The sequence below is a fragment of the Crocuta crocuta genome, unplaced genomic scaffold, assembly GCF_008692635.1.
Source record: "Crocuta crocuta isolate KB4526 unplaced genomic scaffold, BGI_CrCroc_1.0 scaffold277, whole genome shotgun sequence".
Lineage (NCBI taxonomy): Eukaryota > Metazoa > Chordata > Mammalia > Carnivora > Hyaenidae > Crocuta > Crocuta crocuta.
The window spans coordinates 47,485-59,979 of record NW_027531912.1 but is presented as its reverse complement, the minus strand read 5'-3'; the positions used below and the strand labels follow the sequence as shown (position 1 = coordinate 59,979).

The 12,495-nt window shown below is 45.9% G+C and overlaps 1 protein-coding gene across 1 annotated transcript; it reads right to left on the bottom strand.

Moving 5' to 3' along the window:
* Window positions 1-2,662: 2,662 nt before the first annotated feature.
* GJB6 (gap junction protein beta 6) lies at window positions 2,663-12,219 on the bottom strand. The gene is made up of 3 exons (XM_077774726.1): window positions 12,138-12,219; window positions 9,854-10,022; window positions 2,663-4,191 (listed from the first exon to the last, which is right to left on the bottom strand). Exon 3 carries the CDS (start codon window positions 4,174-4,176, stop codon window positions 3,391-3,393), a length of 786 nt encoding a protein of 261 aa, XP_077630852.1. The 5' UTR covers window positions 4,177-4,191; window positions 9,854-10,022; window positions 12,138-12,219; the 3' UTR covers window positions 2,663-3,390.
* Window positions 12,220-12,495: the final 276 nt, after the last annotated feature.

The window sequence follows — 12,495 nt, the reverse complement described above, 5'->3', positions numbered from 1 at the left end:
AATGGCAAATAATCATATGAAAAGATGTTTAACTTCACTAGCCATTATGGAAATGCACATTAAACACATCAATCAGATGGTTAAATAAAAAATAGTGACAGCACCAAATGTTGGCAGGGATTCGGAAGAACTGGATCACTCAGACACTGCTGGTGAGAGTGCAGAACGGTACAGCTACTCTGGAAAATGGTTTGGCAGTTTCTTTAAAAAATGAAATGTACAACTACCATATGCCCAGCAATTGAACTCCTGAATGTTTATCACAAGAAACGAAAATGTGTTCACTGAAAAACCTGTTCATATTTTTCATATAAGCCACAGACTAGAAACAGCCCAGATGTCCTTTAATGAGTGAATGGTTAAACTGTGCACGTTCATACCATGGAATATTACTTAGCGACAAAAAGGAATAGACTCAGCACACACCAGGACCTGGATGAATCTTCAGAGAATTATGCCGGGGGAATGAAAATCCAATCTCAAAAGGTTGCATACTGTATGATTTCTTTTATAATAATGTTATTGAAATGACAAAACTGTAGCAATGATGAGCAGATCAGTGCTTGCCAGGAATCAAAAAAGGGGTGTGAAGAGTGGAGATGGAATGGAGAGAATGGAGTGGAGGTGTAAAAGAGCCATGTTGGGGATCTTTGTGGTGATGGAAATGTTCTGTCTTGACTGTATCAATGCCAATCCAGTGGCTGAGATCTTGTGCTATAGTTTTACAGGATATTACTGTTGAGAGAAACTTCAAGGAGCACAAGAACCTCTCTACTATTTCTTACACCTACATGTGATTCTACAATTATCTTAAAATAATGGGAAAAAAAGAAAGGAACATTTACAGGACAGGGGGAATTATGAACCATGATTGAATTTTGTAATGTGATGGTGGCATTGTGTTTTACTTTTAAAAGACTAGTCTCCTCTCACAAGACCCATATTGAAGTATCCACCAGCAAAATCATGTGTCTGGGATTTGCTTTAGAGTAAACCAGAGTGAGGGATAAGCGGGTGAGAGTCTCCTGGGAAAGTGAAGAAGTATGAATTGGTCATTGGCTGGAGCTGGGTGAGAGGTGCATGGGTTTGTTGACAGCATGCATTGTACGCAGTCATCCAGCATGGAGCTGGGGTTGCTGGCGCAACATGGTCGTGAAGCCAGTGTCTTCAGAGAGAGTTGGACCTGGTTTGGACCTTGGCTCTGTTACATATTAGGCAAGTTTTGGGTACATTATTTAACCTCTCTGTAAAGTGTGATGGTATCTCGGGGTAATTGTACAGATAAACGAGATTGCCAAGGGGGAGTGGAGGGTAAGAAAAGGAAAGGTCTTCTCTCAAGGGCTGGCGGGGGGGGAGGGGGGGGAAGCCAGTGCAGGAGACTGAGGAGCCATTGGAGGTGGAGACCCAAGGTCAAGTCGGGCAATGTCTTAGAATCCAAAAAAAAAGTTCTCAAAAAGGGTTTTAAGAAGATGAAAGCTGATAAGAAGCCATCAGATTTGGTGTCCAGCAAGTCACTGGCGTTGACAGTGGCTTGGGTTCAGTGGTGAGTGTGGGCCCAGATGAAGGTGCTGAGAAGTGAATGGGGCAAGAGAACATGGCCCCCTACTCCTCCATGGGCTGGTGTGGAGAGACTGCCCCAGAGGAAAGGCGTGTTAAGGGGGCTGAAGAGCAGAAAACAACTGGAGAAGAGAAAGAAGGAAAATATGAAAGGAGGGACTGACCAGGGGGTCCTATCATGAGAGGGACCAGGAGTTCAAAGTTCATGGTAGGAAGGAAGTTCCTCCTTGATACAGATTGGGTTGTTACCAAGGTAGCTTTATCTACCCCTGGTATTTCCCCTCGTCCTTCATCTGATACTCAGTGGAATAGCTATTTAAAAAGAAAGAACATTATAGGACATTGGGGGTTATGAGTGCTAACCAGATTTTTTAATTTGATGGTAGAATTGCACTTCTGTTTTTAAAAGGTTAGTCCTCGTTTTTATAGATTAATATGAAGATATTTGTGGATGAAATGGTATGTCTGGAATTTGCTTTGGACTCTGAAGAAAATGAGAATATTTTGTTTTTCTGGAGGGAGGTTTTAGAATCATCTCCCTTGTGAACACTCATTATTCTTTGGTTTCCTCATGCAGAACATACCACGCTGATCTTGCCCCTGTACACAGGGGTTGCGTGTGTGTGTGTGTGTTCTCACTCTAGAGTGATCAGCCTGTGACTGCCTCCCTAACACCCACTCTAAAGGCATCTGTGTTCAATCTGGAAATCCCTGAGGAGGAAGGTTTCCTCACTTGTGGGTGTGAAGCTCTGGAAGCTTATCTCAGTCACCGCGCACAGGACTCAGGTAATGGTGAGTCCTTCAAGGTGAGCTTTGTCTGACAGCCGCTGCTGACTTCCTCAGCCTCCTCTTTATTAAGGCTGAACGACCCCGAGGGCATTTTCTGTGTCCTAAAGCAGCCAGATCCCCTCCCAGCCAAGGGCTCGGCGGGCTGCTGAACTCCGCTTCTGCTCATTTGATGGGAGGATGCAAGAGCCAGGGTTGAACTCTGGGGCACCCCCACCCCCGCGACCAACAGCCGCCCAGCACAAGCAACCCAGCCAACTCATCATACCACGAGGTGACTGCGTGGAAGCCCGGACTGAACAGAAACCCGTAATGCGTGTGAAGGCGTAAGCAATGGGGCTGATCTTTATTGAGGTGACCAGTCTCGTTCCGGCTGTTCACAATGACTGCAAATCAGTTTTAAGAAGCTTCCTACTCCCATACAGTTCTGTGTACGTTCAGAAAGCAATAAAAATATATTCTGCAACGAACATTTTCCACCTTAAGAGTATCATGACAGTTCATAAACTTGTCAACAGACCATGCGAAACACAACTTACAAAAAGATAGACTCTTTGTAAGTTCAAAATGTAGATACTTATGGCATAATTTTAAAACTAACATCATTTGTTTTTCCAGGTAAGAAAGACCAGTCATTATAAAAATACTTTATATAAATTCAAAGTCAGAACTAACACATTCAGTCCTATAAAAATACCTTTTTTCTAATCAAAGTATCAATCTCTAGATAAATGTTCTTTACCAACAACAGTTACATAATTTTCAGGAAATACCTAGTATGTCGGAAGGTCCATTTCAATGCGTTAAAGGTTACTTCAAGGAACAGATGTAATCCTGCCTCAGTTTTCAGAGACGGACCACATGCTTGATTGTGTTGCGTATTAATGCACCAATTATTCTACAAAAAGTTAACTCAAGTATCTGTGTATTGTGAAAGCCATTATTAAAGACAGTCTTCAGCCTATCGAGGGGATTTTTGGGTGGGCTTTGCCTTCAGGAGAAGACACTACCCTTGTTATGAGTCAGCTACACTGTGCTTTGAAATGTTTAGTTTGGAAAGCCTGTGATCGCATTTTGACCACTATCGGAAATCAGCTCGTTCATTTCATTTTGCTTGCTCTCTTTGAGGGCGTGGTTGGGGTGATTTCTCTGCGTCTGTGTTCTTTCTGATCTCCTAAAACACACTTTCAGCAGCAGGTAACACAGCTCGGCCACATTAAGCAGCATGCAAATCACAGATGCAGAAATCATAAAAATGGTAAACACGGTTTTCTCGGTCGGTCTAGAGATAAAGCAGTCGACAAGGTTGGGGCAAGGGTCAATCCCACATTTCAACACCCAGGGCAGGTGGTACCCATTGTAGAGGAAGTAAAAGACATACATAAAGGATGCTTCGAAGATGATTCGGAAGAAGATGCTGCTGGTGTATGTCCACCACAGGGACCCCTCGATCCGAACCTTCTGCTTTTTAATGTCTTCGAGGTCTTTGAATTCATTTCGCTTCTCTCCTCGCCTAAATTTGCGGGCCGTCTCGTGTCTATAGTAGGCCACGTGCATGGCTACCAGCAGGGCGGGCGTGGAGACAAAGATGAGTTGCAGGGCCCACAGCCGGATGTGGGACACGGGGAAAAAGTGGTCATAGCACACATTTTTGCAGCCTGGTTGCAGAGTGTTGCAGACAAAATCTTCCTGTTCGTCACCCCACACTTCTTGAGCGGCGACCACAAGGATCATGACACGAAAAATGAAGATGACGGTGATCCACACCTTCCCGATGCTGGTGGAGTGTTTGTTCACACCCCCGATGAAAGTGTGCAGGGTACCCCAGTCCATTGTGTTGGTTTATTCCTAAACAGAAAAAGTTAGCAAAGGTTAACTCATGGAAAGTTCCTTCCATTTTTACAAAATAGTATAGTTCTATTACAGACTGAAGCAAATTTCTCTAAAAGGATGCTGTGATGTTTTATAAGGTCAACCCTCTAGGCTGCTAGTAGGTTTTCTGGCAAGGAACACCCACTCTAAAACATCCTAACATTTTTGAACCAGAAATAACTGTTAGGGGTTTCAGATCATTCTTGATTCAACTGAATTCCGATGATATATTAGGTTTTTGTTTGACATGAACCCAAGAACTTAGGTAAACAAATACACTTCCAAGTTTTCTCTCATCCACCATGCATTTAAGCATTGTATCCATTTCATTCTGCCCAAGGGATCACAGGAGTTCAACAGTGGATCTTATTAAGTGGCTTATCTAAGAGAAAAAATTAATCATTGGAATGACATACCGTGGGGTACCCAGCAGACTAGGAAGGGGGAAGAGACCTCCAAGACTTGTTAGTTTACTTTATACAGTATGTTTCTGTTCATTTCTAGCTTGAATAACATCATTTTCTGGAATCATGTGTTTTTAGGAGACCTAACGGCATGTACCACTGAAAGGTCCTCTTCCAAAAGGGCATCATAAGCTTTTACAGAGTGCTCACTTGTTTCCATGGTAACCAGGACTGGTGCCCACGTTCCCCCCTCAGCAGCTCGAGCACCAGGAGCCATGGGCGAAGGCAACCAGCATCTGATGCCATGTAGGGGCCCCTCCCTAACTTAGCACCCTGAAAGAAAACATTCTGGACTTCCACGGGAACTTTTGCTACAGTGCAAACGGATATGCGCTCTTACCCTACACTGCTGCAGAAGACTGAGACGTAATCAGTATTTGCCTTAAAAAAAAAAAAAAAATAAATGGGGGAATCTTTTGAAAGTGAAGACCCCCCAGTCTTCAGAAAAACAGACTCACACAACTTGTCAAACATTTCAGGGGCTGAGGGAGACACCAAAGTCCTTATGTCACTGGTCTTAGGGGGACTTTTCTGTATCCTCCTGCGGGCCTCAGGCTGACCCCTGGCCTCCCGGGGCCCCTGCTCTTGCCCACATCTCTGCCTCCTCTGCGTCAAAGGTGCTGCTCTTCGAAGCTACTAGGTAAAGGGAGGCAGCCTCCGCTCCCCCAGGAGTGCTCGGCACCGAGTCTCCGGCTGAGGCACTAACGCGTGCCCCAGAAGCAAGGCCCTTTGCTGACGCGGATGAAGTCAGCCAGTTCTGTGCTATCAGAGGCAGACTTCCATTTTAGTTGGCTTTCTGAGAAATTTGGCTTTGCCCTTGGTTTGGCTTTTAGACACTACCTTTCTCTCAGAAAGACGTAAGGCAGAAGGAGATAATGCCACCACGCACCTTATACGTGTGTGTGTGTGTGTGTGTGTGTGTGTGTGTGTGTGTGTGTGTGTGTTTATTCCTCCTCCGTCTGAGCCGGGCAGTGGAAGTAGGGGTCACATACTGTGGAGGGGGAGGGGTGTGGAGGGCAAGCAGGGCATAGCTAGACGTTTCTACACCACGAGTTTCTCCCCTGCCTTCTCTTGCCAAAGCATGCAGACTCCAATGATAGGAAAAGCCCTTGCACCACACTGTCAAAGCCAAGTAAATAGCAATCACCGGGCCTTCCATAAGCATTAAATGAGTGTCTGCTGTATATAGATGTTAGCTATTTCACCTTTGCATCCCAAGACATCCAGTTCCCAGCACTGAGTAGATTCTGAACGGAGCTGCAGAGCAGATGGGGGGTGTGGGGGGCCGTGGCTAGAGGCGCTGGGAAGAGCCTCGAGACACAGATGCATTCCTATCCTATGAAATTTAAGGTGTCAGATCACAGCTAGGTAAGCTGGGAGCACATAACGTCTTAAGGAGACAAAATAGGGAGGCGACAATGTGGCTGCACTTCAGCACCTATACTTGCACTTGATTAAGGAACTCACCGGAAGACAGGATAATTAGAGCGATCACAGAATCTCGCAGATGCTTATTCTTTCCTTGAATAATCCATAAGGAGTTAAAAACCAGCACTTAACAAACCAGCACCCTCAGATTCCTCGGGACCCCCAGGCCCCGCAGGCAGGCACCAAAGCCCACAGGGCGGAGTGGGAGCGAGGAGCTGGAGAAATCGTTTTGGAGAACTTAGCGCACACTGGCCTCCCCGACTCCGCTGGCCAGAAAGCGCTAGAGGACTTCAAAATGTTCCTAGTTGCTCAAATGCCATTGGAATACGAAAAGTCCTGACACAGAACGCGATAAGAACATTTGAATTCTTAAATCCAAACTAAAACTCACATTTAGTAACAAATAGAAAACTCTAGCACAACTAGGAAAATCCAAATTGTGGTTTTAACGTAGCCTAGACTTTAGGGAAGCATATTCATGTTTTCAATGGAAATGAAAAGGGAGGTGGAATTCCAGAGCTGAAGACATGAAAGGGGGTGTTGGGGGAAACAAGGGCTCATAAGCGTGTCAGACAATCCTGAGGGAGTCAGCACTGAGGAGCTCAGATCTTCAGGGGACAGGACCGGGGAAGGCAACCCACGCACAATGCAGGGGCCCAGGCTTGTACAGCAGTGTCAAAAGTTTAATCCCCAAATGAGGCAAGAGAAGATAAAAGACATGAAAAATAAGATACCTGAGACAAAAGAAAAGAAAGCGGTCGAGCAGATGTAGTTTGAACTGATAACAGAGAAAAGGCAGAAGCTCTTATTTTAATCCCCCTACTTTATCAAAGAGAAATTATTTTAAAAATCATTTTTTTAATGTTTGTTTGTTTTTGAGAGGGAGAGAGCAAGTGAGCATGAGTGGGGGAGGGGCAGAGAGAGAGACAGAGAGAGGGAGACACAGGATCTGAAGCAGCTCCAGGCTCTGAGCTGTCAGCACAGAGCCCGAAGCAGGGCTTGGACTCACAACCTGTGAAATTATGACCTGAACTGAAGTTGGCCCTTAACCGACTGAGCCACCTGGGTGCCCCTAAACATTATTTCTAAAAGCATAATACAGGAGAGGTGTGGAGCTGGTGTCTACTTTCTGAGAAAGAGATTTTCAATGTCCCCAGCAAATGTATCTTTGATCTTAAAAACTCATCTTGGGTAATAGGATTATGAAATTAATTTTTAGTCCCTACTGAAAATCATTATAATAAATTTTCCTCTAATTGTTGCTCTTCTTTCTTGGAAGCATTTCAGGAGGTAGAAACTCGTACGTCCTGATGTTTAAACACATTTTACGGCAGCTGTTCACCTATGGGGGTCAGTCCTGTTGGCTGATGACATGAAGACGTTCTCTAATTAACCCATGAACATCTTCCACTGCAATTTGGTTTGACTCAGTGCACAATCAACAAGTTTTTGATTTATGAAAAAGCTCACATTTTCCCAAACCCTCCAAAGTGCAGAGAACTTAAACTCGTCCGAAGGTAAGAAGACTGTTTCTTCCCTCTAAGTTCTTTCTCAGCAGCCTTCTGGAACAATGACGCACCTACGGTCACCTATCGCCAGCAAGCAAACCGATCAGGTACAAAAGGACAACTCAGTCCGAATGATCTGGAAAGGCTGAAGTCATGGGAGGGGTCAAGAGGCCAGAATTGCCCCACGAGACTATGGTCCCAGCTTTCTAGAAGCAGGACCCTCGACATCTGCACCTCAGGGCTTCTCCTTCTTAAAAAAACAAAACACAAAGCAAAACAAAACAAAAACCAGGGGCAATTATGACAACGGTAGTTTTCTTTCTTTTAGCTTTTCTGGGTGCCCAAATCACACACTCTGAAGTTCTAGCAAAGTAGCAAAGCTGAACAGAGAATGATCTATTTGACAATACTTTTGACTTCCACTAAAAATCAGCAATTGACTGTGCCTTTAAAGGGAGAAAAAGAGATGCCTAGGTCACTAAGAAAAATGAGTGCTTCAACCCAAATGCAGGTGTGTCCTGCCTACTGGTCACTCAAGACAGTCAGGCTAAAAGCAAACCACCTGATCTGTAGTATCTTCCTGCCAGCGCAGCAAAAGCTCTATCATTTATCACAGTAGAAATGACTCGACCGGAAGCAGTGCTTCCCATACCCTCCACCCATACCCTCCCACCCATACCCTCCCACCATGCTCTCCCTCCATGCTCTCCCTCCATACTCTCCCTCCATACTCTCCACCCATACTCTCCACCCATACTCTCCCTTCATACTCTCCCTCCATACTCTCTCTCCAAACTCTCCCTCCATACTCTCCACCCATACTCTCCACCCATACCCTCCCACCATGCTCTCCCTCCATGCTCTCCACCCATACTCTCCCTCCATACTCTCCACCCATACTCTCCACCCATACTCTCCATCGCTCCCTTGCCCTAAGTGCGCAGCAGGAAAGCCATTGAGTGAATGTGGCGCCATGTTTCCTACAGCGAGAACTTTCTTTTGTCTCGTCCACACAATTCACTGAGGGTCTCACCAAGGAAGCCGGGGCAGGGGCGGGGGCAGGGGCCCTGCATATCACTCTCTGAGCGTTGAGAGCATAAGGACAACTTGCCTCACAACCAGTCAGGGAAAGGGACTGTTCCAGACTTCCTGACGCTTTGCTGCCTCCCAGGACACTTTTCCCACTCAAGGAGCTCAGGAGAGGAAGGAGCTGACAGAGGGCAGAAAATTCTGCAAGTTTGAAAGGAGGACATTTGGCTCCACTTGCTCCTCCTGACCTGGCCTTTCGGTGGGTTAGAGCCGCTCTGGCTTGGGAGGAAGAGACGGCCCACCAGACCCAATGCACTTGCGTCTCCCCTATAAAAACGTAACTCTTGGGGTAGCTTTCCACCAGCACTGTGGTTGCAGAAGATTTGAGGGCCGAGCACTCTTTGAAAATTACTTTTCAAAACAACCGCATCTATTGAAACCCTTTGCAATTAGTGTTAGTAAACAAAATACCTCTTTCCTTTCTGCCTTAGGCAGCCTGCAGCCACTGGAAGGAGACTTCTCAATAAAAAGGAAAATATTAACTCTTTCTTTGCAAACCAGAGAGGTTTACTTTAAACCAGCTCCTCGGCCTCTTTTTTAAGGAAATAATACATATGCCTACCTCCCGTAGTCTGGTCTCCATACAAGAATGTGGTTACACTTCAAGTTACAAAGGTAAACGGTCTTTGGCTTTCTGGTCTACCTAATCGTGGTGACTACACGGCACTCTGGGTAGGAAAGCTCCAGGCGGGAATACTTAGCTCAAAGAATAAGTAAACAATCGATCTTACTCTGATGATACAAAAAGTATTATGAAATTAAATTGTTCTTCCCTTTTACCATTCAAATAATTTAAGTCTATTAGCATTCTGCTTCAGTAATATAATTTTCTGATTGTTTTAAAACTTAAAAATTTAGTCCTGAGGAGTTGGCTCAAAAATGCCATCTTAGTTTCACTGATGACAGAGCCAAAACTAAAACTTTAAAATTATAGTGTTATCCCCTTAGCAGACACCAAGAGGTGGAAATCATCTTTCTAGAAAGTTCTATTCCCATATGGATGACCCTTTCAAAGTTATTCATTGAATATTTGATAGACCTGAGAGCAGAGCACATTCCTCACTATTTTCACAGGAGCTTTAGGTAATTGAAGAGATTTATGTTGATGAGAAACAATGTCAGAGCAAAACAAGCACATCTGGGCCTTACTTCCAAGGAGTCACAGCTTCTTGGCCGGGAGAAGAATTAGGGCAAGGGTCCCTCTTCAAGGACTTCCGGCTTTCTTCTACACCATCTGACTGCTTAGAAGGCAATGTTGCACAGTAATGACATGAATATAAACCTTTACGCAGCTTCTGGATGTCAGTGGGGATGTCACCTGTTGAGGGAAATACAGTAGATGTGGCCACATTCACTTACGTGCTCCCCACGTGTCTACTGCATGACTTACACGGGTGTTTTTCTTTATCCCCCGAACTGTTATGAGGGAAGTCTAGAAATTGCCAGTTCTTGAGGCTTCATACTTTATATACCAATAAAATAAAACTAAAAAAAAATAAAAGCTTTAGTGTAGATTCTTACCCTATCAAAAATCATAATTGTAACCTCCAATCCCAAACCGCCAGCCCATTCCCCAAGCAATTAAAATAAGGGGCAAGGGAATTTGAAAACCTGGATATGCTCCTTTATCCCTCAAATCAGCAGTCTAAAAAAAAAAATCTCAAACTCTTTAATCAAGAAGAATCTATATCTGTCGTCTCTCAACAGATATCCAGGTCATCCTAGGGACAACCTTAGTTTTTCCTTTAAATTTACTGACTTAAAATTTCATCACCTGCCCTTTCAGAGTTAACAGGTTGTGTTAAAATGGATCTAGGATTTATGTACTTCTTCAAAATTAACTCCATAAAAATGAAAGAACTTTTCTATCCATGGAGTCTAAACAGAAACATGGACAATTCATAGAATTACATGTATCTCTTAATCCATTTAAGAATTCAGTGAGATAGGGTACCTGGGTGGCTCAGTTGGTTAAGCGTCCAACTTTGGCCTAGGTCATGATCTCACCTTTCTGGAGTTTGAGGCCTGTGTCTGGCTCTCTGCTGACATCTCAGAGCCTGGAGCCTGCTTTGGATTCTGTGTTTTCCTCTCTGTCTGCCCCTCCCCTGCTTGTGCGCTCTCTCTCTCTCTCAAATAAATAAATATTTTTAAAAAAGAATTCAAAGAGTTAAAAATTTTTCCATTAAGCAGTCTCTGTTCATTCAAGCAAACCTGTGTCCTTTCCAAAGATTTAAGTCTAACTTGAATTGAATGTCCATGAAAATAGAAAAGGAAAATGTGCTCTGTGGGCCCATTCCATTCTCGGGGCTCAAGAAAGTAAAACAGAAATCTTAATATATCATAATGTAGCCATTGGAAGGAGTATGTCTTCATGGCCAAGAAACCTGGGTTGGAAATTATTTTCCCACAATTTTATTCTATTTAACATTTTAATGAATGTCCACAGACTACTCATAGTTCTGGAATATTCAGATTGAATCAAAGTTACGCAGTGAGGGTTTGCAAGAATTTTCTTTTCACCCTGTTGAATTGCTCAGTCAGACCTTCTGTGGGTCTTTTCTTTCTCAAAGCTGTTGTGGTTCAGAAAAGTAAGAAAAAGAAAATGAACTCGCTGTTACCTGTCCCAGAATTTGTTTTCAAATAAAAACAAGGAGTGGAGCAGCTGGACTGATTCACCCTCTTCCCAGTTTGGGTCACAGTGGGGATGGCGATGGGGACCCCTGCACCCCCCGCCCCCACCCCAGTTACGTCACAGGCTAGAGAGTGTGGGTGTTCTCTCTTCTCCCCTCCTTGGCAGGATCCAGACAACACCCCCAAAGCCTCGGCCTGATCCAAACAACAGACAAAGCTCTCCACAGGAACAGTTTTGAGCGGCATCCCGCAATTCTAAGGAAACTGCATTGGGGCAGGACATTTTCTTCCAGAACACTGGTTAGATTCGACTAGAACTGGGGCAAGAAAATACGTCTGTGGCAAACGTCTACCGAAGGGCAGGAACAGTGATGCAGGGCAGCACTCGGCCAGGCCCTGCGCTGCCAGCGAGGCCGCACCTGGGCGATGCTGAGGGCCATGCTGGCCAGGGTGCCCACCCCCCGGGGTCCCTGCTTTCGGCCACACTCACCGCAGGCTCAGTCCTGCTCCCCAGAAAGGGAGGCCAGCCCAGTCAAGGCACAGGGTGCCAGGGAGCACCCGGGCGCTCCCCCTCAGAGACAGGAAGTACCTTCTGGTGCCTCCACCTTTTAACCGAGATGTGTCACCAACGACACTTAATTACTGCTGTCCAGTACCTGTCCAGTAATTGCGCCACCGTCATCTGCGTCTCCCGAGGTCTCCGGGCGCACACCTCGCAGCCAGACGGCTCAGTTCTACCTGGGACCTTTCCACCAGCCCGGTCGAACCGGCTTTCCTCCCCCCAGATCCGAGCAGGACTTACCAGTGCTCCACAAACGCGGAGAAAATCCAAAACGCCGCAAAGGAAGTGGGGGGAAGGGGCCCGGGTCCACACCTTGGCCACCTGCACGCAGGATGTGTGTATTTATAAAACCTGTTGTGCGAGTCGAAGGGGGACCATCCAGGGTAAAAGTCAAACCCGTCCATCCCCGTCGCTCCGGGTGCGCGGAGGACGCCAGGCGGCGCGGGGCGGCAGCCGGCGGGTGGTCGGGAGGGCGCGGGGGCCCCTGGGCGACCCCAACGCGCGGACACCCACCCTGCCGCCGCCGGCGCCGCGGGGGCGACATGCCCTGGGCCACAGGGCCCACCTGGAGCGGGGTCNATTCGGGGGCCCCGTTCCT